This window comes from Capra hircus, chromosome 3 (assembly GCF_001704415.2).
Source record: "Capra hircus breed San Clemente chromosome 3, ASM170441v1, whole genome shotgun sequence".
In the NCBI taxonomy this organism is placed as follows: Eukaryota; Metazoa; Chordata; class Mammalia; order Artiodactyla; family Bovidae; genus Capra; species Capra hircus.
The window spans coordinates 5,491,567-5,518,319 of record NC_030810.1 but is presented as its reverse complement, the minus strand read 5'-3'; the positions used below and the strand labels follow the sequence as shown (position 1 = coordinate 5,518,319).

At 50.0% G+C, this 26,753-nt stretch overlaps 1 protein-coding gene across 9 annotated transcripts in view; it reads left to right on the top strand.

Moving 5' to 3' along the window:
• AGAP1 (ArfGAP with GTPase domain, ankyrin repeat and PH domain 1) overlaps positions 1-26,753 on the top strand; it is a 571,803-nt gene that overhangs the window by 213,812 nt on the left and 331,238 nt on the right. For all 9 annotated transcript variants that reach the window (XM_018040856.1, XM_018040848.1, XM_018040840.1 and 6 more), the window contains 3 exons: positions 6,979-7,064; positions 10,931-11,072; positions 16,562-16,696. In XM_018040856.1, coding sequence (XP_017896345.1) covers positions 6,979-7,064; positions 10,931-11,072; positions 16,562-16,696 — 363 coding nt within the window. The remainder of the gene's footprint in view (positions 1-6,978; positions 7,065-10,930; positions 11,073-16,561; positions 16,697-26,753) is intronic.

Below are 26,753 nucleotides of genomic sequence, written 5' to 3'. Positions count from 1 at the left end.
CCATCACAAAAAGTGTTGGGTAGGTCTGTTCCTTTTAAGTCTCCTAAGCACTAAGTCTCCTAAGGGTTCCCAGGTGCTGGTAATGCTAAAGAGACAAGAGATAAAGGTTCCATCCCTGGGTTGGAGAGATCCCCTGGAGGAGGGCATGGCAACCCAGGCCAGTGCTCTTGCCTGGAGAATCCCCAAGGACAGAGGAGCCTGGTGGGCTACAGTCCGTGGGGCCACAAAGTCAGACACTAAGTGACTTAGCAAGCAGGCACAGGGATGACTGTCATTTGCAGCTGAAGACCGCTCCTTTCCGTGGTGGTGAGTGGAATGAGAAAAAGACACATGCCACCACCCACATTCTTGTTGCCCTGTGGGTGTAGGGAATCACACGAAGGCTTCCAGGCTCCTTTGCGGACGGTGTGTGCCATGAACTGTCTCAGCAGAAGTCCACACAAGAGAGAAGACGTGAGAACCAGGCGGCATGCGTGGGTTTGGGTCTCTCCCCCTCCTTTCTGGGGGGCAGGGGGGCAGATTGATCAGCATCTGAACTTCTTTTCCACCCAGTTAGATGTGGATATTCTGGTGGCATTTGCACCATAAGATGCTGTGAGGAGGATGAGATGAAGTGGGAAGTGAAGTCCTGTGTAAACTATAAAGTATAAGGCTCGCTATTGCTTGGAGACCTGTTAATGATATGTTAATAATTTTTAGTCCAGGTAGCCAAAAGCATAGAAATGTCAAACATCTATTGGAGTGTTTACTGCCAACAAAACTTTAATTTTTTGGTAATAGGAAAATTCGGTTTTCTTTTTCCCCTTTTTAAAGCAGAAATGCCAACCCAGGTGAGATGGTTATACCCCTCTTGATGTAGACAGCTCTTATATTTAACAGGATTCTATTGTGGGTCCATCCTGCTCGAGTTTAGAGAGTAGAGGGAACTCAGCGGTTTTGACCTATGCCAGCATCCCAGATTCAAAACTGGTTCCCCCAGCATGAGACCAGGACTCAAGAGTAACTTTGAAACCTTGAGAGAAGTTGGTCACCAGTGGATTATACCCCGGAGAAGGAGATGGCAACCCACGCCAGAATTCTTGCCTGGAAAATCCCATGGACAGAGGAGCCTTGTGGGCTCCAAAGACTCCCAAAAGGTCACAGAGAGTCAGACACAACTGATGACTAAGCACAGCACAGTGGATCGAAAGGGACTCCTTTAAGTCTTTTTTTCAAGATATTAAAAAAAAAAAAACCTGATCTTTTTCTCTCTGGTGAGCTTTTCGTAACACATCCACGTCAGCATCCCTGCTTCTGTTTGGTATGTTCAGGTCCACCTTTTACCTTGACCCGCCTAAGAATTCAAGCTCAAGGGCAACAGAGGCTCCCAGGACAGTTTTCTGGGTGGAAATGGAAAACTAACCTTTGAATGAACCTGAAATTTTAAAAACTGCACGTGGGGCTTCCCAGGTGGCTCAATGGTAAATTATCCACCTGCCAATGCAGGAGATGCAGGTTAGATGCCTCCGCTGGGGAGATTCCCCTGGAGGAAGAAGCGGTCAACCCACTGCAGTCTTCTTGTCCCGAGAATCCCATAGACAGATGCCGGGGTCCAGCCCCGGTGGATCCAGGGAATTCGAAGGTGGGGACGGAGTCGGCGTCCTGGAAAAAACTTATTTGATTATAGATATGGAGGGAGATTAGGAACAGATAGTGTAGTAGAAAAGGAGGCTGAATTCAGATGGGAAAACAGGGAGCGAGAAAAGATGACACGGGGGAATCAGTCTTTCTGGAAACTGATCCGATTTCTTTATTTTTTAGGTTTGTGTATATACCTTTTTGTTATACATAGGGATGAATACAGAGTCAACGCGGGGGTCAGCAGACCTGACCCTTGTCACAATCAGGTGCTTCATATAAAATTATACAAAGGTCTTATGAGTTTCATCATCTTTTGGCCATGAGGTCTGCTGACATTTTATGGCTCTTTCTGATACCGGTCAGTTAACCAGAAAACTTATTTTTCCAGGGGTGATTTTTTTCTTAAATCAATCAGGCGCCACCCTCCAAATAAAGTTGCATTCCTATAGGGTGAGGGTGTAATGAGTTACAATCAAGAAAGGAATTTACTTAACCTAAGGTTTAACATGATTAATCTTAAAGGTTAATACTTATTTTTCTTATATGCTAGTTATATTCATTATAAGGGCAGGAATATGGAGATTTGGCAGCAAATATTGGCTCAACAAATGTAAACCCTTCACCAATGTTCCCCTTAAGATCTATTTTGTTTTAAGATAGAGATAAAGTTACATTTTTGCATAGCAAGGACACAGTGATTTATAGTGATTTATAACAAAGTACAGTGATCTTATAACAAAAGAGAAGATTCATTAACTCAGAAAGTCTAGTATTGCTAACATCAAAAACTACTATATTTCCTTTTCTATATTCCAAATACATTGATTAATATATTCCCAGGTGCCTAAGGATATGGAGGCCTGATGGCAATCATTGACTCACCAATGAAAAAAGCCCTACACTAATACTCCAAACTCTCTGTGCTGTTTATGGCTGAGAGGCTGTCACACAAGCTAGTCTGTCAGCAGAGAGGTTTGACCTGAGACATCCTTGTCACACCCAGGGCAGGGAATTAGCAGTAATTATTGGCAGGACAAATGAAAAAACCCTTCACCAATATAATTCCTAATCATCCTACTAATACTATACTAATGATCTTCTAACTTCTCAAAAGAGTCTGTTTTTAGAAAGTTTTAAAACATCCCGTGCTTCTCACAGTTGGGAGGCTGTAAACAATCACATGCGGCCGAACGAGCCTGATCAGGCAGGCCAGAGAACCTCCAGAGTTCGTAAGTTGAAACACTCTTATCACGCCCAGGAATTTTTATTAACTGGAGCTGCAAGTTAACTCCTTTTCTGAGAGAAATGGTTATGGGGGAGAGCTCCCCATAAAGTACTCTGGTTTTGGGGTAGACGTTCGGGAACAGGGGGTTTCCTGAGGCTTGATCACGCCTTTGCGTATGCCAAGCTTCCTTCCTCATGACCTTTGCCATGGGCGGAGTTCCTCACGCTGGCCCCCAACAGACAGAGGTGCCTGGCAGGTGCCAGTCCATGGGGTTGCAAAAGAGTCGGACACAACTGAGCGACTGAGTACACACACAGGTTAAATTTAGGCAGGAAGAATGTCCCCTATCTGTGTACACATGAGATGTAAGCGATCTTGCTGTTGAGCGAGACTCAAGAAAACCAAAGCCCAGAGATGAACTGGACTCTGCTCACCCATGTGTGCCTGCTTTACCCTGGTGCTGTCTGCCTCTGCTGATCAGAAGCCATCTGTGGAAGGGATCCATCAGGAGCGCTCTCTGTTAATCCTTCTCAGGGAGTTGTCATCACAGGTGCAGAGAGCCCTGCTTCCCCCGTGGACTCGGCGGGCTAGACGGCCCTGCACGGGCCCTGCACACCTGTGCACAGGTGGGCTGAGCCAAGTGTGTGTCAAAGGCTCCCAATACGGGGGTCAGGTTTGGGCGAACTCTGAAAATAAAATGATCTCTCGGGCGGTTTAGTGTCATGTAATAGTATTTGGCAGTCAGAGAAGGTTGACAGTTATTCATGTAACAAGTTTATAGGGTGGGGCCATGGTTGCAAAGCTGGGTCAAACAGACCTGTAGGGAGATACAGCCGTCTCTCTGTGCAGACAGTTCTGTATCCACAGATTCAGTCAGCCATGGATCGGAAACGTGGCGGGGGGAGGGGGGCAATTACAAGAAGTTTTCAAAAAGCAAAGTTTGAATTCGTTTCATGCTGGCAACTACTTACATAGCATTTATGTTGTACTTAAAGCTCTTTATGTGGCATTTACAGTGCATTACATGTTATAAGTAATCTGTAGATGACTTAAAGTATACAAGAGGATGTACGCAGGCAGTGTAAAAATTCTTCATTTTATGTAGGGGATTTTGGAAGCAGCCCCCTGTGAATTGCGAGGGATGACTTTATTGGAAATAGGATTAGAAAACAGACATTTATAAATCTACATTAAAAATGAAATTGGACGTAGAGTTTGGTGGTGTGCTCTAATATTTCAGTAGGAAAAGATCCAATGGCTAGGATCAGATGGTGGGTTTGAATTTCACAAAACAAGGGCAATGGCCCCTGATGGATGTAGACCAGCTTGCTGCCGCCCACACCTTCATCCCAAGGTCTTTTCCCTTTGTGTCTCTGAAGTAAACTATAGAAAATGGCTTTTAAAGTCATCTTTTATTTACCCGCTGGGGTGTGTTTCTCCAGTACTCAGGGGCCTGTGTTCCCACTGAGCCTGACAGTCTACCAGCAGTAGGAGTTTATTGTTTACATATGACTTTTTAAATCATATTCTTTCTCGCAATCTGGGTGCTTAAACACCTGGCTGATTTTTATCTAGTTATCAAACCTTTGGGTTCACGGCAAATGCATTTGAGTGTTTCATTTGTTTCTTGATGTACATACAACACCAGAAAACACACCCAAGTCCACTGCAAGTGTCTGATATTTGCAATCGTAAAATACGGACGAGATTGTGCTGCTGCTGCTGCTGCTAAGTCGCTTCAGTCGTGTCCGACTCTGTGAGACCCCACAGACGGCAGCCCACCAGGCTCCCCCGTCCCTGGGATTCTCCAGGCAAGAACACTGGAGTGGGTCGCTATTTCCTTCTCCATCGCGTGAAAGTGAAAAGTAGTGTCCGACTCTTACCAACCCCATGGACTGCAGCCTACCAGGCTCCTCCGTCCATGGGATTTTCCAGGCAAGAGTACTAGAGTGGGTTGCCATTGCCTTCTCCATTGAAGAGACATACTAACTACATATTTTAGAGGGGAATAATATATAGTGATTTTTAGAATGGGAAGTGCCCTTAGGGATGCAGAAGGCAATCACCTGCCCTTTTAGAGCTGATGCAAATTAGCTCCAGAGGCCTTTGCATGTGGTTACACAGCAGAGGAACAGAGGAGCAGAAAGAACTCTGAGCAAACCTTTCCTAACGTTCATATTGTGATCTAATCACTGGGATACATAACTTGTAAACGTGACTCTACAAAAACATATCAAAGAAGGGGAATGGCAGTCGATGTGAAATCCATCAAGTGCTTACCCTGTGAGACAGAGGACGCAGAGACCCAGGGGAGGGGCAGGGCCAACAGCGGGCGTCACTTCTGGGGAGCTGAGTGGTGACGCCCACCGGGTGCCAGCTCCCCAGGGAGGTGGGGGCGGCGGCTGGCAGCGGAGGGGTGCTGGTCCTGCGGGAACTCCCCCTCCTGCCCCGGAGATCACGCAGATTGGTGAGGAATTGGCCACCTGAGCCCAGCATGCCCGGGGCAGCTGGGCGGCCTTGTGGAGGTGGAAACTGTGTTCACCAGGCAGGGGCCGTCCTCCGCGAGTGCTAAGATGCCAGGGCTCAGGCATCTTTGGCCGAGCTGTTGGGGCGCAGGGACCCCACTGTGGGTCCACCCACAGCCGGAAGCGCACGCGCAGCCCTCTGTGGTCTAGCGCGCATGCGCTCTCCCAGCACCGTCGCCTCTGTGTCCTTCCAGCGCTTCTCCGTGGAGTGCCCCCTCTTTTTTTCCCCTTATCAAAAGTGAGGGGGACCAAAATGAGAGTTTATCGGTTGTAATGCTGGAAGGCTTTCTTTGGTGTTTGAGTTTTGCTGTGTAAGCAAGCGCGTCTTGCCCGTTACAGGGGGGCCTGAGTGGGAGTGGCCGTGTGTGCGTGCGTGCTCACCTACCCCTGTGACCTCCCACCCAGCCTTCCACCCCAGCCTCACGGGGCCTCAGCCCACCCGCAGGCCTCCGATCCTTTGGGGTGGCCCAAACCCCGGAACTCTGGGAGGGGAGGCCGGCATGGTCCAGGCGTCACTGTCGCGCCAAGCCAGATGGGACTCAGGCTAGCGAGAGACCCGACCCACAGCCTCTGGGGCCGGAGGTGCTCTGGCAGCGTGGTCCTCGGGGGGCGTCCAGTTGCTCCGGGTTGTCAGTTCGCTGGTGTTTCTGGAAGGCCTCTGTGCTGGGGTAGTTGGAATGAGACTCGTCCCTCTCTGAGACCGCGAATTCCCAAGCCCGGGGAAGGGGTGGGCGCAGAGCGCAGAAGGTGCGGAGGTGGTCTGACTCTGGAGGTGGCAGAGGAGCCCAGCGGTGGGCGTGTTTCCCGCTGTCCAGGGGAAGGGCTGGCAGTCCGACCCTGGACGCCGATGGGAGGTGCTGGAGGCGGCTGTGCGCCCACCGGGCGGGAGGGGTCAGCCCTGCCGCCTCCACGTGGCCGCCCCGCGACCCAGCGCGGTCTCTAACGCTGTCTGTCGCCAGCTGCCCCGCTGTGTCTCGCGCAGGTGTCGTCCAGTAGCTTCTGTCTAACCCGTGTGTGGTAGCAGCCCCTCCCTGTGCCCTGTGAACACGGAAGCGCCATCGCCATGCTGTTGTGTGTCTCCCCTTCAAGAACTGGGTTTCCCTTGAGGAGAATACAGAGGTTCTCAGCCCTGGGGTTTGTCCACGCGGTCGAGACCAGGCCCCCACCCTTTTCAGGGCACATGAAAATTTCATTTCGGTTTCCTGAACCCAAGGAGAGAATGACGAATTTCGATGCTCTCCGTTCTGGACTCTTATCAGCCGGGTTCCCAGGGAGCGAGAGACATCCCGAATGGGCACACAAAGCCCGCATGAGCGCTCCACCCTCCTGAGTCCCGAGCCATCCTGGCCTTGCGCGGAGCCTGTGTGTCCTAACTCCAAACGATCATGGGTTCTTAAAGACGACTATTGGAATCTGGAGTGGCAGTAGGCCTTCCAAAGCCCAGTGGTTGCTGGAGACAGATCTGAAGCTACTCCTAAACACTCAGGGCTGCCTCCAGGGCCGCAGTCTAGGGCGTATTTTTCCACAAGCGAAGCCCACGTCTGTTCGCCCTCCCCACGCTCTGTCTTTCCCGTGTAACAAGGTGTTTTGTGTGTGTGTGTGTGGCAGGTGGCAGGTTCAAGAAAGAGATTGTCGTGGACGGACAAAGCTATCTGCTGCTGATCCGAGATGAAGGTGGCCCCCCAGAGGCCCAGGTGAGTACAGCACCCACACTGGGGACCCGCGTGCAGCTCTCGCTCCTCCTTGAGGTTCTGACTCCACAGGTGTGCACAGAAGAGGTGAGAGCGGCCCCTGAAAATGTTTCCTGTGACTGAGGTTTTTCAGTTCAGTTCAGTTTAGTCGCTCAGTCGTGTCCGACTCTGCGACCCCATGGACCACAGCATGCCAGGCCTCCCTGTTCATCACCAGCTCCTGGAATTTATTCAAACTCATGTCCATTGAGTCGGTGATGCCATCCAACCATCTTATCCTCTGTTGTCCCCTTCTCCTCCTGCCTTCAATCTTTCCCAGCATCTGGATCTTTTCCAATGAATCAGTTCTTCACATCAGGTGGCCCAAGTATTGGAGTTGCAGCTTCAACATCAGTCCTTCAAATGAATAGTCAAGACTGATCTCCTTTAGAATGCACTGGTTGGATCTCCTTGCAGCCTAAGGGACTCTCAAGAGTCTTCTCCAACACCACAGTTCGAAAGCATCAATTCTTCAGCACTCAACTTTCTTTATAGTCCTCTCACATCCATACATGACTACTAGAAAAACCATAGACTTGACTAGACGGACCTTTGTTGGCAAAGTGTCGTCTCTGCGCTTTCATATGCTGTCAAGTTTTGGGGAGAGGCTAATTCTGTGTTTCCTTCAGGCTGAAACCTGGAGGGGCAGTTTGGTCTGTGTGGCTGATTTTCCCTTTGTGCTTCTAAGAAGGAAGGAAGAGCAGATGTTGCACTGATTTGTCAACTCAGTGGCAGTGGCATCTGGAAGTTTCTATAGCTTCCCACCCTTTTCTTATAAACGTTTCATCTTGAGAGCATGCCAAGTCACTGCAGTCATGTCTGACCCTTTGTGACCTCCATGGACAGTACCCCGCCAAGCTCCTCTGTCCAAGGGACTCTGCAGGAGAGAATACTGGAGTGGGTTGCCATTTCCTCTGGAGCAGTGCAGTCACTTAGAAAGCTAGGTGGAATTGGAAATCTGAACACCACCACCAGGCTGCCCACCAGGCTTCACAGCCCAGGTCATTCACCACTGAAAACCAGAAGCTGCAGCATGGTGTGACTTCTTTGAGAGTTCCTTGAAAAATGGGCATTGTGGAGGAAAAAAAAAAGACCAGCCTGAGTGTGAAAAATTTCTTTCTTTGGTTTACTCACTCCCTAGTTTATAGCTTTATTTCTATAATAATTTACCAGCTAAACACTTTAAAGGAGGTAAGGGCTAGTAATAGTCAAGACTGATTACTGCAAACTTAATATCAAAAAATATCCCAGATGTTCTTTCTTCAACTTACCCGTTTGTGAAAGTGCACTTAAATTTAGTGATTTAAGTGAACAGTGTTGAATATGGGGGTTGTTAAAGAGTTGTTAAAGAATTAAGAGTTCTAGAAAGAACTTCATACACTGAGAGGTGTGTGGCTTTACAGAAATATGGTGTGGAGTTATCAGGTTCCAGTGAGTCTATAGTGTCACTGATTATAAGCTATGCCAGTATTTAAAAGAAATACACTGTCAACTCATGAAAGAAAGCAGTCCTTAAGGTATGTTCTGATAGCAAACATGTGAAAGTATGGAAAAGATTTCTTTAGCTTTGATGAAACAGTGTAGTCAATGATAGTAGTAAGGAAACATTAAAGACAGGTTGAACATGGGAAAAGCAGGTTATGAAGCTGCGAGAGCTCCTGGTCAGTGCATGTCGGTGACTCCGAGCAGGACCGGCTTGCCGTCTGACAGTGTCCGGAAGGTCTCTGATGGCAGTGAAGCTAAATGACTCTTAGTCGACCTTCACCCATTGGGCGTCTGTCCTGCTGTCATGAAGGCTCCCTCCGCGGCGGCTGGGGACAGGTGAATGAAGTAGGTGAAGTGTGGGGGTCACCTGGGGTGATTTTCCGCCTTTCCAGCTCATGCACGTCTCGGAGTGTGCAGGGGCAATTTCACACTCGGAGAGCACACCTCGGCTCCAACCATTAAGAGTCTAAGAAGAAAGTTGAGAGGCATGCAGAAACGCGTGTCAGAGCTGGCTGAGTGGCTTCAGGGCCGCTGCTGTCCAAGGTCGCTGCCCAGGGATGGACACCAGTGGGCACAGACCTGGCACTTTTTTCCCTGACTCCAGTGGTAGACCAGCGAGCCGGCCGCCCTGGACCAGAGTTAGTGATGAGACCTGTCCCTAAGGGTTCCAGGTCCACCCTGGAGAGGGAACTCCAGCTTGAGGAACTGGGGGCTCAGCGCACCACTCTACCCTGAAGGTTTCAGCAGCCGTGATCGCCATTGTTACTGCTGTCTAGTAGGTATCATCTGAACTTCAGGTTTAGTTTTGTCCTGTCACATAAAATCTCCACGGGCAACTGAATACCCTTCTCATTTCTATGTAGAAGTCAGAGCTTGGGCTTCCCAGGTGGCGCTAGAGGTAAAGAACCCACCCGCCAATGCAGGAGACGTAAGAGATGCCAGTTTGATCCCTGGATCAGGAAGATCCCCTGGAAGAGCGCATGGCAACGCACTCCAGTGTTCTTGCTTGGAGAATCCCATGGACAGAGGAGCCGGGAGGGCTGCAGTCCATAGGGCTGCAGAGTAGAACACGACTGACGCGACTTAGCATGCCAGCTTAACCAGCGGGAACCTTCCCCGAATGTGTTAGAGCTGACGCCTTGACCATCAGAACTTGTGTTGGAGCTGCAGCTTCTTTTAGAGAAAGCACGTGGGACTTTTCCCCCGCATTTTCACTTGGGTCTTTCATTAAAGAGGAGGGCATCAGGCTCCAGATGGTGCCTGGTGCCATGTGTGTGACCCTGGGGAGCTCTGAGTCCTGGGGTGCTTTGCTCACATGGCTCCAACTTTACAAGGTGACTGTGGGTATCAATGAGCTGACGTGTTCCTCCAGCTGATTTGCCAGAAAGAGGGTCTGATGTGAGTTCAGCTGGATGCAGGTAAAACAGGATAAAATGATAACAGAGCCGGGCTGCTGTGGGGCTTTCATTTTCCCCCCTCCTTTTTGCTCATTTTGTTCACTGGTTTGGTTAATGTCTCTGGCTGCTGCTGCTAAGTCGCTTCAGTCGTGTCCAACTCTGTGCGACCCCACAGACGGCAGCCCACCAGGCTCCCCCGTCCCTGGGATTCTCCAGGCAAGAACACTGGAGTGGGTTGCCATTTCCTTCTCCAATGCATGAAAGTGAAAAGTAAAAGTGAAGTCGGTTAGTTGTGTCCAACTGTTTGCGACCCCATGGACTGCAGCCCACCAGGCTCCTCCGTCCATGGGATTTGCCAGGAAAGAGTACTGGAGTGGGGTGCCATCGCCTTCTCCAAATGTCTCTGGCAGTGGGTCGTAATTCCCACGAAGGGTGCTGTAATTCATCTGCGGCAGATCTTGACAATACGAAGACCTCTTCTGTTGACAGAGTCGTTGGCCCTGGGGGTGGAGGACTTCTGAGCCGTGGGCCCCCAGAGGAGGAGGGCCAGGGTCCCAGCGCGGCTTCCTGGGGGGCTCTGCAGGCAGTTTAGGGTGCAGCAGGAAGCTGCAGAGTCACCCCACCTATCGGTACCCAAGTTGGCTCTGTGCGCGCTGGGTGCTTTCCATCAGCTGAGTCGGGACGGGGGTGGACATTCCCGTGGGGAAGAAGGTCTGATTTGACTTTGGAGACACGGTGGCCTGGGTGGGAAGCAGGTGCGGGCCCCATCCCAGGTGTGTTGTTCCAAGGATGAGAAGGGCGTTAGCGATGCTTCAGAAGCGGGTTTTGGTAGAAGCTGGATGCCATGCGTGGCCCCCCTGCCCATGCTCACGAAGGTGGCCCGATGCTGCTCCTTCCCTCTGTCTCCTCGCTCCTCGCCCCCCACTCACCTGCCCTCTTTCTCCCCAGTTTGCCATGTGGGTGGACGCCGTCATATTTGTCTTCAGCTTGGAGGACGAGATCAGTTTCCAGACCGTCTACCACTACTACAGCCGCATGGCCAACTACCGGAACACGAGTGAGATCCCGCTGGTCCTGGTGGGGACCCAGGGTGAGTGGCATCTCCGGGCAGGTGGGGCTCACGAGGCTCTGGCCGCTGAGCCGTCATTGGCTTCCTGGCCTGTATTTTCAGAGACGGGGCCAGTTTGCAGAAGGTGTAAAGAAGAAATAATTTCCTGCTGAAGTCTTAATTTTTAAAAATTTTTTTTTACTTTACAATATTCTATTGGTTTTGCCATACATCAGCATGAATCCGCCACAGGTGTACACGTGTTCCCAATCCTGAACCCCCCTCCCACCTCCCTCCCCATACCATCCCTCTGGGTTATCCCAGTGCACTAGCCCCAAGCATTCTGTATCCTACATCGAGCCTAGACTGGTGATTTGTTTCTTATATGATATTATACATGTTTCAATGCCATTTACAGGGAGAATCCCTGAAATGGCAATCATCCTGTCTCCTCATTTGGTTCAGCAAAGAAATCACTTGGCAACTTCAAAACAAAACACACTGCTACACCCCCAAGGGCTTCAGAAAGAAAGAAAGTCTAATTTCTATATTAGGGCATCTTAATTCTGTCTGTCATAAAGTAATGTGATTTATAAGCAACCTAAAAAGTTACTTCTGTTAACGTTTACAACTTTAATACTGATTTTTCATACATTGCCGAGTTTCATTTTATTCTACTGTATTTCTTAATGTCTTATGATCCAAATCTCATTTTTAGCAGATCCCTCAGAGAGCGTACAATCTTATTGCATGGGTATGTTTTGTATTTTTTTTCTAGGTCACATAAAACTTGATCTCTTAGTAAAGTGACATCACCTAGGACACTCTTGGTCATAGATTCATTGACGTGCTAGTATCTGCTGGGGACTTAACTAAGGGGTCACAGGGATTGTTTTAGAAAGTCAGATGAAAGTGCAAGTCGCTCGGTCGTGTCTGACTCTTTGCGACCCCATGGACTATACAGTCCATGGAGTTCTCCAGGCGGGAATACTGGAGTGTAGGTAACCATCCCCTTCTCCAGAGGATCTTCCCGACCCAGGGATTGAAGCCAGGTCTCCCGCATTGCAGGCAGATTCTTTACCAGCTGAGCCACCAGGGAAACCAGATGAAGGTTAACTTTAAAACCGCTTTGTCAGAAAAATGAGGAATTTAAAAAACAATCACGTCCAAGAAAGCCTGGATTTATCCCTTCGTTTCTTGGTGCAGGTTCTGTTTTTGTTGATTCCTTTGGAATAAGCACATCCAATCTGCCCTTGCGTGCCCTGACGTGAGACCTCTTCAGATAAGGAACTCGCTATGTTTGAGCAGCAGGACCAGTTAGCGATATGCAGGGCACCAGGTCTGATGTAACGGAGAGCAGGCGGGATAAGCCAAGATCATGGGGTGGGGAGGTGTGCTGGGAGGAAAAAAAAAAGTGGAATAAACTGAAAGCATGTTTTCAGGGCGCCAGATGTAAAATGTGAGTTGGGGTTTCATGGAGAGGACCTCACCCCCATCTTGCCCCCCGCCAAGCATATATGTCGTGACCAGTGGTCTCATAACTGACGCCTTCAGAGTAGAGGTGGGTGTAGACCAACTTGGGACATCAGTTCAGTTCAGTCCATTCGGTCGCTCAGTCGTGTCTGACTCTTTGCGACCCCATGAACCACAGCATGCCAGGCTTCCCTGTCCATCACCAACTCCCGGAGTCCACCCAAACCCACGTCCATTGAGTCGGTGATGTCATCCAATCATCTCATCCTCTGTCATCCCCTTCTCCTCCTGCCTTCGATCTTTCCCAGCATCAGGGTCTTTTCCAGTGAGTCAGCTCTTTGCATCAGGTGGCCAAAGTATTGAAGTTTCAGCTTCAAATCAGTCCTTCCAATGCATGCTCAGGACTGATCTCCTTTAGGATGGACTGGTTGGATCTCCTTGCAGTCCAAGGGACTCTCAAGAGTCTTCCCCAATACCACAGCTCCAAAGCATCAATTCTGCACTCAGCTGACATGCGAGATTTTTAATGCCCAACGCGCCCTCTAGTGGTCACTGTGAGACAAGGCGCACCCGCAAGGAGCCCTTGGTTTGTGTTTGGACACGTTCGGGATTGGGTGTTTGACTTCCTAAAAAAAATAATTTCTTTTTTTAAACTTCTTATTTTGTATTGGGTTATAGCTGATTAACAGACAATGTTGTGATACTTTTGGATGTGAAGGGACTAAAACTTCTTGACACATAACGTTTTATAGTGGGCAGCTCATCTATAATCAGATCTTGCTTTTCCAAGCTGCCTGGAGATCAAGGCAGTTAATTTTCAGTAAGCCACCTCTCCCTGCAGGCCTGCCCAGGGCATTTGTGAGCCAAAGCGCAGTCTGTGTGGGCATCTCCTTACTGGCTCCCTGGGTTCAGGGGTCTATGCTCAGGACACACAATGTCTTTGTGCAGTAGGGTCCCCAGGGTAAAGGGAAGATAGGCATTCCGTCCAAGCCAGAAAGCTACCTTGACCACTTTGCTCTTTCTTCTTTAGCTGTGTGTTTAGGTGTAGAGAGTGGGGAGTCTGGGGGCCACGCAGACCCGGGCTCCCTGCCTCTGGACTGCTGTTGTCCTTGACGCTGCCAGGCTTTGGAGGGAGGAAATCTCACGGGGCCCTGGGGGCATCCGTGGGCACAGCATTGTCGAGCACGTGGCTGGTTTCCTTCCTTCTGTTTCCACGTATGGCCCACCTTCCTGAGGTCCTGCTGGGGTGGTCGGCGGGTCCTTGCCGGCCGCTGACCTTGGAGGTGCGTGTCGCCTCTGTGTGTCCCACCCCAGCTGAACGGGTGTCTGACCACATCTCCCGCTAGGATGATCTGGGTCTCGGGGGGCCCCGGAGACGGCTCCGTAGGCTGGGGAAGTCCCACCGAGGGCCCTGAAGGCAGAAACCAGCCCTCTTTCATTCCCTCAGTTTTATAAGCATCTGTGCCTGGAGAGCTTGTCTCAGACCTGTTGGGACTTCAGCAAAGCCATGCCCCAAAGGAGCAGGACTTGAGTGTTTTCAGGAGAGACAGTCCTCACCTGAGGGGTCATTACCCAGACCTCCGATTCCCAGAGCACCCCAGAAGCCCCCATGGCGGGAAGGTGGAGTGAGCGTGGGCTTCTGGGAAGTTCCACCCTCAGGGATCATTAGCTCCTTGTGGGTTTGCATTCTGTGAACCCTGCACACTGATCCTGCCGCTGTGCAGAGCACATGGGGCCTCAGAAACAGAGGTGAGGGCATCTCAGATTCCCCCCGACTCCACCGCCCGAGGTGGCTGGGGCCTGTGGCCCCGTCGGAGGTTAGAGGGTGCAGAAGATGAAGGAGAATCAAGTTCATTGTTCAAGGACACGTAGGGTGCAGGGCCTCACCCGGCAGTGGGTAGACGCACTCTCTCTTGGGGAGCTGGAGGATGTTCGTCAGGGCCGAGGTGATGGTGTTTGTTAAACATGGCCTGTTTTAGAGATGGGCCCATCGCATTGATTTGAGGGTGAAACCTGAGCTGTAAAAAAAGATAAAAGATGTAGTCTCAGGAGTGAAACAGGAGGCAAAAAGAGTGCTCCAGGGTAGGGTCTGTTTCTGACACGTGATGCCGAGTCGTGGAAGCCAGATGGGACAGAAATGGGGTGGGCACCCACCAGGGAAGGAGGCCTGGGTTATTGTGGGAACTCTGGTCAGGATAAATTCTAGGCTGGATTAATGCTCTGTGCATTTATTTTCTAGTTTACATACACCACAGCGTTTGAAAATCCTGGGTTTCTGTTTTTCTACTATTTTCTTAAAAGATGTTTCCACCTTAAAAAAAAATACTTCTTTTCCTTAGGTGTTATGAAACCCAAGTCAGGTTTATTAATCTGTAGGTGAGACAGGATAAGATACTGTTTGAATTAATCCCTCTGACAGGCCTTGCCAGGAGTCTGAGTCATAGTTTTCCTGAGGTCATTCAGAACTGTCAGTTAAACCTGTTCCATGGGGCTAGGGAAAACAAACAGGGAATAAGGAAAAGAGAAAGTGAAAACAAAATCGGTGTATCATTCCCTGGAGATGCCTCTCTTGTTGAATACTGAAAAAGCTGAGAGCCTCATGCATTTCCTGTGCTGCAGCAAACATTTAAGAGGATGTTGGTGTCTTATCTGCTGCTGTTTCCGGGACTAGCAGAGAAGACTTCCGCGGGTGGGCTTTTCTTTAAAGAGCTCTTAGCTGTTTCCTGTACCTCAGGAGCCTTCATGCCCACAGGAAAAATGCCACCTCAGGAACAGTCCCTGAAAAGCGTGTTTCGTCCCTGAAAAGCCCATTTCGTCTCATGGTAGCACCGTGGCTGGAGCATCTGGGCCCTGTGTGCCCGGCGCGTGGCTGCCCCCCTCCCCCTCCCCGCAACTTGGGAGTCATGGAACGGATGCAGCAGGGGGCTCATGCAGGCCAAGCTAAAAACAAATAGGGGGGGCGCGGGGTTCATTTTATCGGGAGACCAGTGGCTGGTGCCCGATGTCTGTTTTGCTGCCCAGATCTCCCCATCTGTACACAGGTCCTGCAGGAGGTGGCGGTCCCCTGCCCGCCTACCCAGGCCATCTGCTCAGACCCGGCGTGGCTCGTACACTTGTCTGTGGCCCCCTCTAGCGCCCCAAGTCACTTGCCACCCCTGCTCTCAGCCTTGGATCGCCCTTAAACCTGAGATGCTCGGCCACCCTCTGCCCCCGACCCCTGCCACCCTGCGCCACCTCCTGCAGGCGGGCTTCCTTGACCCCTGCCCTCCCAACCCGTCTCCCGCCCTGCGCCCCACCTACACCCCTGGTCCTTTCTTGGCTCTGTCTCACTTTCTGCCCCCTCCCCGGCTGACCTGACACCCACTCCGTGAGAGCGCAGGCTTCTGTCCCTCTGGTTCGCTGGGGTTTCCCTGTACCCGAACAGGACAGGCACCTGCGGGGGCTCCGCGAGCGTGTCTCCAGCGGCCGAGGGCGCCTGGAGGCGTTGCTGCTGGTGGAGGGATGTGTTTCGCGGGCGCCTGTGCATAGATGGCCACTGCCCGTAGTGACCGTGCAATTTTCTTCGGGAACCACATTTATTTACCCTTACCCTTCCCTCCCCTGGTGGCTCAGATGGTAAAGAATCCGCCTGCAATGCGGGAGACCCAGGTTTGGCTCCTGGGTCGGGAAGATCCCCTGGAGAAGGACATGGCAACAACCCACTCCAGTATTCTTGCCTGGAGAATCCCATGGACAGAGGAGCCTGGGGGGCTACAGTCCATGGGGTCACAGAGTCAGACGCGACTGAGTGACTAACTCTGTTGCATTTCAGCCTTCCCTCCCGGTCTTTGCGGACATGCTTTTATTTCCTGTTCAGGAACAGGGCCCTCTGGGACAGCTGGCCATGTGATGTCTGAGCTGAGTGGGGATGAACTGTGGTCTGATCACTCCAGGTCCTGAGAACAATCCCCTCACTGCTGAGGAGGGACGGGCTTAGAGCTCCACGGGGCAGCGGGTGGCGGGGCGCCTTCAGGCTGCTTGGGGTCACCGTGTCGCCTCTTCTTGTCCGTCTGTTGCAGACGCCATCAGCTCCACCAACCCGCGGGTCATCGACGACGCCCGGGCGCGGAAGCTCTCCAGCGACCTGAAGAGGTGCACGTACTACGAGACGTGCGCCACGTACGGGCTGAACGTGGAGCGGGTCTTCCAGGATGGTATGTGCGCGCCGTGCAGGGGGTGGGGGCCTGCGCCCTGCCTGCGGGAGGGGTCCCTCAGCGCCGGGCCGTGCTCAGGGGACCACTGAGCATCCGCCCTGAGACAGTCCAGCAGCCAGTTCTGTGTGTCCCGTGGGTGACCTTTATCATGGACCGTTCTTTATGCACAGAACATGCAAGACGCACACACGTGTGGCATCATTTCTGCTTCACTGTAGATGCTCAGTCTTCATTCGACCCCTTAAAAAAAAAAGGTTTAAATGGCAGCAAGTGAAGAATAACTAAAGAGCCTCTTGATGAGAGTAAAAGAGGAGAGTGAAAACGTTGGCTTAAAGCTCAACATTCAGAAAACGAAGATCATGGCATCTGGTCCCATCGCTTCATGGCAAATAGATGGGGAAACAGTGTCAGACTTCTTTTTTGGCCTCCAAAATCACTGCAGATGGTGACTGCAGCCATGAAATTAAAAGACACTTACTCCTTGGCAGGAAAGTTATGACCAACCTAGACAGCATATTCAAAAGCAGAGACATTACTTTGCCAACAAAGGTCTGTCTAGTCAAGGCTATGGTTTTTCCTGTGGTCATGTATGAATGTGAGAATTGGACTATAAAGAAAGCTGAGCGCCAAAGAATTGATGCTTTTGAAGTGTGGTGTTGGAGAAGACTCTTGAAAGTCCCTTGGACTCCAAGGAGATCCAACCAATCCATCCTAAAGGAGATCAGTTCTGAGTGTTCATTGGAAGGACTGATGTTGAAGCTGAAACTCCAGTACTTTGGCCACCTCATGCAAAGAGCTGACTCATTTGAAGAGACCCTGATGCTGGGAAAGATTGAAGGTGGGAGGAGAAGGGGACGACAGAGGATGAGGTGGTTGGATGGCATCACTGACTCAATGGGCATGGGTTTGAGTAAGCTCCGGGAGTTGGTGATGGACAGGGAGGCCTGGTGTGCAACAGTCCATGGGGTTGCAAGGAATCAGACACGACTGAGTGACTGAACTGACTGAAAAGTTTCATGTTAGGAAGACAGGAAACAGAAAGAACAGAATCAGGTCTGGCCAAAAGTAACAGCACCTTAGGCCTGGTGGCGGCAGCCAGCGCCAGCGTTTGGAGGTTACTTCTTGTTGTCGCCTCAGTCTTGATCTCTCACCTCCAGGACGGCCGTGCCTCAGGTGGGAAATTCTCCTGAAGGAGCCGAAGGTTGCCCGAGGGATAAACAGTCATGGACAGGTTCTTGATGGCAGATGAGATGCTGGAGGCGAGCGGGGGAGTGCAGGTGGAGAGGAGCGGGAGGTAGGGGGGTGGGGAGGCGGTCAGCAGGGAGGGGGCGATCTCCCCGACTCCCCCAGGTCTGGGCTGGGGGGCCTGGCAGTGGTTAGCATCCCAGGCCTGGGACAAGGATGCTCCTGGCAAAGGGTCCAGTTTCTGATGGGAGGCGTGGGAAGCGAATCCTCGGCCTCCGCCTCTTCTGGGTGAATCTGGGTTAGACCGAGCTTCGCATCCCCAGCTTTGGTACCAAGGCATGTTGGGGGCTGAGCAGGGTGGCTGGGCAATCTCCTCAGAGATTCCCTTACTGCCGGGGTCCCAGAGTCTCGTGGTGCACTGGTCTTGGGGAGACTGCTCGAGCCAGGAAGAGCGGCAATGCAAGGTTGCTCGCGGCACGGCTCCAAACCGGGCAACGTATGCTCTCCTTTTAAATGTCCAAGCGAGTTTTCAGATGAAATCGCAGGAGTTCCGCTCTTGCTTTCATCATTTCATTAAATTTCAAACCTTGGCATCCATTTTTTAACTTTGCATTTTCTTCCACTTGCCTCATCAATCAGCTGCTTTGTAAGCTTGCCCTCTCTTTCCGCTTGTCTGCCTCACAGGTAATCATCAGCCTCTTCTGTGTCTCAGCACGTTTCTCCTGTTTGGTCCCTGCCTACCCCTTACAGCTCAGGATTCCACCGCTGACAGCCCCAGACCCTGGGATCCTGTGTCCCCTTCATCCCTCACCTTACATTTACGTGGACCGTCCCCACCTGTGCTGGGGAGCAGACCTCCCCCCTCCCGCCCAGAAAATCATGCAGAGCCAGCGTCTGCGGCTCCTTGGACCTTAGTGAGCAGATGCAGAACCGTGCAAGGAAGCACGCGGGCTCCCCGAGTGGTGACCTCCGGCGGGCAAGGTGGCTGTCAGCCATGCAAGAGCAGACACCCCCAAGGGGTTACGTGATGAAAGGTCCCCACACGGGACCCAGGGTCCAAGCCCGGCCCGCAGCCTGTCTCTAATAATGGGCTTTTTTGCTTACAGGCTGCAGGGGGGCTGGGTTGCCCCGTGGGTGTGACCACAGAAGTGAGTGGTTCCTGTGATATCTGGTGGCCGAGGGAGTCCCGGATACTGGCTCTGTGGCCTTTCACAGGACTCCTGCCCATCCCTGATGGCAGTTCAGCTCAGTCACTCAGTCCTCTCTGACTCTTTGTGACCCCATGGAGTGCAGCATGCCTGATCTCCCCGTCCATCATCAACTCCTGGAGCTCAAACTCATGTCCAGCTCATGTCCAAACTCATGCTCATTGAGTCAGTGACGCCATCCAACCGTCTCACCCTCTGTCCTCCCCTTCTCCCGCCTTCAGTCTTTCCCAGCATCAGAGTCTTTTCCAGTAAGTCTGTTCTTCACATCAGGTGGCCAAAGTATTGGAATTTCAGCTTCAGCATCAGTCCTTCCAAAGAACATCCGGGACTTATTTTCTCTAGGATGGACTGGTTGGATCTCCTTGCAGTCCAAGGGACTCTCAAGAGTCTTCTCCAACACCACCGTTCCGACATAGAGGATCGGAATTTAGTTGCATGGATGAATGTCTTTTTCCATGTGACGGCTTTGCTTGTACATCGATGGAGGTTTGCAAACGTGACCTCTCCATGAATAAATGAATTCATCTCATACATAATAAGCTGGTTAATACTCGAGGATGACGAGTGATGAAGCTTCCCCGCAGGGCTTCCAGAACATCCCAGGCAGTGGGCAGGTCCCCTGTGTGCTGGGGCACGCCTCTCTCACCCTCACGGTGGACCCCAGGCAAGGGGAGCAGGAGGAGGGATCTTCCCAGAAGTCACTGGGCAGAACCCCACAGTGTCTCCTTGCTGTGACAGCTGCTCAGTGAGTCCACTGTGAAGCAAGTTCAGCCCGAAGTGTGAGCTTGCACAGGCTTGGATTTCCCGTCTGTTTGTTATTACTCTAGCAGTTGCCATTAAGTATTTGAATTGTACAGAGTCTTCAAAGGAAATAACATCTGCAGTACTGCACCTTCCGTCTCTATAGTGATCTTTATCCTTAAAATATTTTTATTTACATGAAAATAAGTTTTGTAAGGTAAAATTGGGGTGTGTGTGTGTGTGTGTGTGTGTGTGTGTGTGTGTGTGTGTGTGTGAAGTTGTGTTCGACTCTTTGTGATCCCATGGTCTATAGCTTACCAGCCTCCTCTGCCCATGGGATTTTCCAGGCAAGAGTACTGGAGTGGGTTGCCATTTCCTTCTCTAGGGGATCTTCCCGACCTATGGATCGAGCCCAGGTCTCCCGCCTTGCAGGCAGACACTTTACTGTCTGAGCCACCAGGGAAGGCCCTCTGTTTTATACAATAATTAGATGACATGTATTTTAATTTGTTGATCATCAGCTCTTTCATTGTTAGTTGGTAAAAGTAGGTGTCAGCCAAGTGGGGAGTATTCTCAGTACTTAGAAGTAATTAACAACAGCCATCCGTTTTAATCTTCCAAGAGAAAAAACTGGGAAGTTCTGTAGCTAAAGAACTCAAGAAGAGTCATGTAGCTCAACCAAAGGCCCTCGCCTTCACTGAGCCCCAGTCTGGGAGCCCAGAGCCCGGAGCCTTAACCACATTGTTAGAACAGAGCACCATGGGCTTCCCTGGCGGCTCGGTGGTAAAGAATCCGCCTGCCAGTGTAGGAGACGTGGGTTCGATCCCTGGTCCAGGAAGATCTCACATGCTGCGGGCAACCAAGTCCCCACAACTAGAGAAAAGCCCACACAGCAGCAAAGACCCGCGCAGCTAAAATTAAAAATAAAATTCAAAAGTAAGCATTTGGGTCCCTCAGGTGGGAGGGTGGGGTTGGGGGTGAAGGGCGTGTGTTTAGCTCACAGATTCACTGTCCATTCATGGACTCAAGTTTATCTGGATTTCTTTCTTCTTTTACTTCAGTTCAGTTGCTCAGTCGTGTCCGACTCTTTGCAACCCCATGAAACCGCAGCACGCCAGGCCTCCCTGTCCATCACCAACTCTCGGGAGTTACCCAAACCCACGTCCATCGAGTCAGTGATGCTATCCAACTATCTCATCCTCTGTCACCCTCTTCTCCTGCCTTCAGTCTTTCCCAGCATCAGGGTCTTTTCCATTGAATTGGCTCTTCACATCAGGAGGCCAAAGTATTGGACTTTCAGCTTCAGCATCAGTCCTTCCAATGAATGGGCAGGGTTGATTTCCTTTAGGACTGACTGGTTTGATCTCGTTGCTGTCCAAGGGACTCTCAAGAGTCTTTTCCAGCATCACAGTTCAAAAGTATCAATTCTTCTGCGCTCAGCCTTCTTTACAGTGCAACTCTCACATCCATCTATGACTATTGGAAAAACCATAGATAAAATAATAAAGTGGCTCCAATGAATAAATACATTTTCTTTTCCAAAGGAGTACTTTCAAAGATTTTTCATGTTCAAAAGCAAGCCATGTGTGTCTACACATATAAATATATTTAATATATATTGACAAGGTGAACTTGTGAGTTGCCATCTGTTAATACGTACTTTTTATCATTTGTAGTGATGACTGATACTTATATCACGGTTTAAGGGCTTATGATGTAAGACAGATCTTACGAGGCCTGGAAACTGCCTTCTTTGTGGGGTGGCTTCCTGCAGTCACACCAGACTGCTGGTGCCAGGCCAGTGTGTCCTTTTTCTGTCTTCATGGCACCTCTGTGCCCACCAGGGTCACGGACACACCCCCTCCCCAGTCCCACACCCACAGCCCGCTCTGCAGTGAGAGCTGGATATGCCAAATTTCCTGGGCCAGATGGGTGATTAGTGTCTGTTAGGATGGGGCAAAAAAGGTTCAGCTGCTTGAGTTACACTGTTTAAAGGGGTTTACTAGTTTGCTGGGAAAGATTGAGGGCAGGAGAAGGGGACGACGGAGGATGAGATGGTTGGATGGCATCACTGACTCAATGGACATGAGTTTGGGTGGACTCTGGGAGTTGGTGATGGACAGGGAGGCCTGGCGTGCTGCAGTTCATGGGGTTGCAAAGAGTTGGACACGACTGAGCGACTGAACTGACTGACTAGTCTAAAATTCTCCAAGAACAGGGATGACATGAAAACGGTTACCTGCCTAGGGTGATGCTCAGTGGAGGGTGGCAGGTAGAAAAGGAAGATGGTCATCAGGCTCGTCTAAGTTAGCTGTTTGCGTCTAAGAAGGTGCTCTGACCCTGGTTTGATGGCTACCCGTCATTAACCACGGGTGTCACCGGCTGTCACTGCCTGGTAGCTCTTTACATGATCTAATCCACTAGAAATTAGAATTTGCAGGTTGTCCCTGAAAAGGCCACATCTGATTCATCCTTGATAATTTCTCACCGAATTTCAAAGATGCCTGATATGGAGTAGACTTTTGATTGAACCTGTGGGTGGAAGGTGTGTGTATAGTGTATAGTAGGGGTGGGGTATGTAGATTTGGTGGGGGGGGGGTCTCTCTGTTGGTGTTGTAGCCCTTGTTTATGTTTGAATGAGAAACTGTGTACATGATTTATAGTAACTATTTTTATAAAGCATCACACTGTCAGTACCACTTGTATATGTGTTTTCAAATTCAGTCAATTTCTTAAGCAAGAAATTAACAAATTGAAACAATGCATGAATGCCAAAACTAAAGTAGCAGCATCTGGTGCAGTAAACTGAATTCTCAGAGAGAACAAAAACAAAAGAAACACTTTTCAGTTACTCTTCAGGAGAGAAAAAAAATTGAGTTCAAGTTCTTAGTGGTGGGAAGTTTTAAACCCATGTGTTACAGGCAAGCCCAGTGTCTGGCACGTGATTTGTAACCAGATCTTCCAAACACAGTGAACAGGTGAGGAGTGTGTCAAGGTGGGACCAATACCCGGTCTGCATCCACTAATGTGGGGCTAGGAGGTGATGAACCTTGAATAACCCAAGTGTCTGAAAATATGATTATCAATTTGTCACTGGTATGTAATCAGCTTGTCCCTTATCTGAAGTCTCTTTGTCTGGAAGTAAGAGCTTATCTCACATTATGTTCAGTGGGCCCAGAGGACTGACTTTTAAAGGGGAGTGACCTCTTTCGACTATCGATGGATTTACTTAAAAAATTGGAATTGACATATATTATACACTTGTTGTTTATATGTGTCTGACTCTCTGACCCCGTGGACTGTAGCCCGTCCGGCTCCTCTGTCCATGGGATGTCCCAGGCAAGAATATTGGAGTGGGTTGCCATTTCCTCCTCCAGGGGATCTTCCCAACCCAGGCAGGGATCGAACCCGTGTCTCCTGCATTGGCAGGTAGATTCTTAACCCCTGAGCCACCAGGCAAGCCCATATGTCTGCTGCTATGAATGAAATAGGTGACTAATGGGAACCTACTGTTTATCTCGGGAAACTCTACTCAACGCTCTGTGGTGACCTAAATAGAAATGAAATCCAAAAAAGAGGGGATGTATACATAGGTGGAGCTGACTCACCTGGCTGGACAGTGGAAACAAACACCACATTGTAAAGCAACTTGAGCCCTATATAAAGTTTTTTTTTTTTAAAAAATCACTTATCCAAAAATGACAGTTTTTAGGTAGAGGGGAATTTCTAGATTATCAGTGTGGCCCCTACTCCACAGCCTGCAGCCACTGGCCATCGCGATACTCAGTCAGGTGTGAAACTTGATGGTTCTTAAGCTAGTTTCTGATGCATGTAGAAGGGACCGTCACAAGGAGAGGCCTCTCAGTCCTTTAAAACATAACATAGGCGTCACCTTAAAATCTTCATTAGAACTGATGATATTGTAAACAGCAAGAGACAGGACGCCATCTGTCATCTCACGGTGCCGTGGACTGTTGTGTTGACAGAGGCTTTGATCTTTCCTGGCAGTTTGGGTCCCTAAGTCTGGGGCTTTGTCCCGCTGTGCTGCTTTCCGCAGGAGCGGCGAGTGGGCCCCAGTGCTCCTGTGTGCGCAGAAATGCCTGAATTAACTCCCGCGCTGCCAACTCGAGGTCATTAGGCACACTGTTAGTGGGTGTGCTCTGTTTAGAGCCTCTTGCTCAGAGCCCCTCTTTTGCTCGTAGAATTAATTTTATCAATGCCACCGAAAATGGTTCTTTGACTACTTTGCTGCAGCGTGGCATCAGAGCCGTGTTTTGCCCCAGGATTCCTCCTAATGACTTTAGCCAGCTTGAATTAGCTTGATGTATCATTAATGCATACAAATGGCTTTTATTTTTGTTCATAATCTGTTCATAATGCCGTGGCATTCTGCTCTTTCTAATGTTTTTGAGATGATTAAACGGTGATGTACTTTTTGACCTATTTAACCCTCCAGCAGAGTCTCTGATCAGAAGGACATGAAGATATGATTTCCCTAGGGGAGTCAGAAGTTGTTACCATCTCTGGCTGATGTTTCCAAGTTCTTTGAAGCCTGTTTTTTATAACATTTTTTCACTTACAGAGCATGGCTTTTAGCCAGGTATTTTAAAATGGAAGTACCGTTGATTTACAATGTTCTGTTCATTTCTGGTGTACAGCAAAGTGATTCAGTTACCTCATAGACATTCTTGTCTGTTCTGGTTTATCGTAGGATATTGAATGTCGTGCCCTGTGCCGCACAGTAGGACCTTGCTGTTTTTTATCTATTCTCTATATAATAGTGACATCGACTAACCCACTCCCGCTCCATCCATCCCCCAGCCCCCTCCGCCTGGGCAACCACAAGTCTGTTTTCTGACATAGCCAGATTTTGAGTGACCTTTGCTCACTGAGGAACCGCTCAGGACCCACCAGGTTAGCAGCACCAAATCGGTTCATTTCGTGAAAGATGAAAGTAGTCCTCAAGGGAGGTTGACTTTTACGCTGTGAGATGCTCTGATATGGGACTTGGTACCTTGTCCCCGTGGACTTGGGTGTTTTTTACATGCTATGTACTGGGTGAGCCTGGCAGACCTTGGCTTCAGAAGTCAGTCGGGGAGCCAGGCTTGGAGCAGATGCTCAGGGTCCCCAGAGACCAAGCTCTGGAGTCCGAGGTTAGTTTGTGTAGTTAGTGTGGAGTGCTGGGAACTTGGTAAAGAGGAGAGCAATGTATTAATACCTTGATCTGTGGTCTTCCCTGAGTCCCGGAAAAGTAAACTGTGGAAAATGGATTGTAAATTTGTCTAGCAGAGACAAAGATGTAAAAACCTTGATGAGTAAGTTTTGAGTTTTATGAGACTTGCCAAAGAAAACAAATAGTTTTTAAAGGATGTGAAATATGGAAATAAATACCACCGGTCAGATCACCATGCATTGGCTATTATTGTCAAAGCCTGGAGAGGTAAATGTACGTGGATGCCCATGTGTTAGAATAGACAGAGTGTTGGGCTTTGTAATGTTTTGCAGTCCGTTTTTTCGCAAAAATACTTTTTCTACAAAATAATTTCTAATTTTTATACTGCATTCCATTGAGTCACTATAACAACTTTTTTGTCCAATCTATTAGACATTTAATGGTCATGCACCCCTACCCACCCCAGCCATTTATTTATTGTTTTTAGAATTAATGCTTCAGTGGGTGACTCTTTGGCTAAAGCTTCATCTCCATCCTTCATCGTTTCTTTGGGACACACCTCTGGACGTCAGATGACTGGTCAGCCACTTGCAAAGCTTTAAAGCCTCAGCCTTCCAGGGAGTCTGAACCAACTCTGGTTTCCTCCAGCAGATGTCTTTTCTGCCCACTGGCCACCCTGGATATTTTCATTTTAAAAGTGCTTATTGTTTATAGACAGAAAATAACCACAGTTTCTAGTGTTTTTTTTCAGATATTAACTTCCAACAGGTCTGTGCCTTAATACAAAAGATAAGCGCATTTCCTGCTGTCAGCTGACTTTTTAGGAGGTGGCAGCGAGTCTCCCGGGAGGGATAAAAATACTGTTTTTTTAATAATCTTTCCCTTGCTGCTCCTGCAGAGGTCCTTGCCCTCCCGGTGGACCAGGCAGGTTCTCTGAGCACCCAGCCCCTGCAGCGGGCCACCAGCCCAGAACCTGGTCCCCAGCCCCTGGCAGAGCTGTGACCTCGGCGGCCAGATGTCCTCAGAGCTTTCTCACCAGCCTGCCTGTGGCACCGTGGAGACAGGCATTCTGGGGGCCTTCTGAGGGAAGCAGGGAGCGCCCAGGCCCTTGGGTGTGGGCCCGCCTCTGAATCCCACACCGGGTGCCCGGGGTGCCCGGGGCTGTGTGTCTCTGTCTCGCGTGCACCTCCGTCTGCAGGGAGCCCTGTGGCCTGACCCTGCTCAGTTCCCAGCACAGCCATAGTGCAGGGAGGCTTTTTTTCCTGTGAACGTTGGAATTTCAGGAAACTCCCTATGTATACCGTTGTCTGTAAACCGAATGAAACAGTCCTGAGCACCGGTGCAGTCGTCTGGATGTTAGGGAATACTCCCATGCCCGCACCAAGGTTTCACCCTTAAATGAAATACCAGGGTGTCTTCTACAATTAAGTTCTTTTCTTGCCTGGCCTGCAGGCTTGTAGTTCACATCGGGAAGGAGCCGAGGCCTTGTCTTTTCACCCCTCGCTTTGCAGACAAGCCAGCAGGACTCATGGGGCCAGTCCAGGCAGGAAGCCCCCTTAGTAGCAAAGCAGAAACTGGAAATGAGGTCTGTATCTGTTGGCAGCACAGGTTTCACCTTTGTCCCGAAAACGTAATTCTTAAAAGCCACTGGTTACATTTTTAAACATGGTAGGGAACAAAAGTGCTCCAGCAACTGATCATTCAGTTCAGTTCAGTCACTCAGTCGTGTCCAGCTCTTTGCGACCCCATG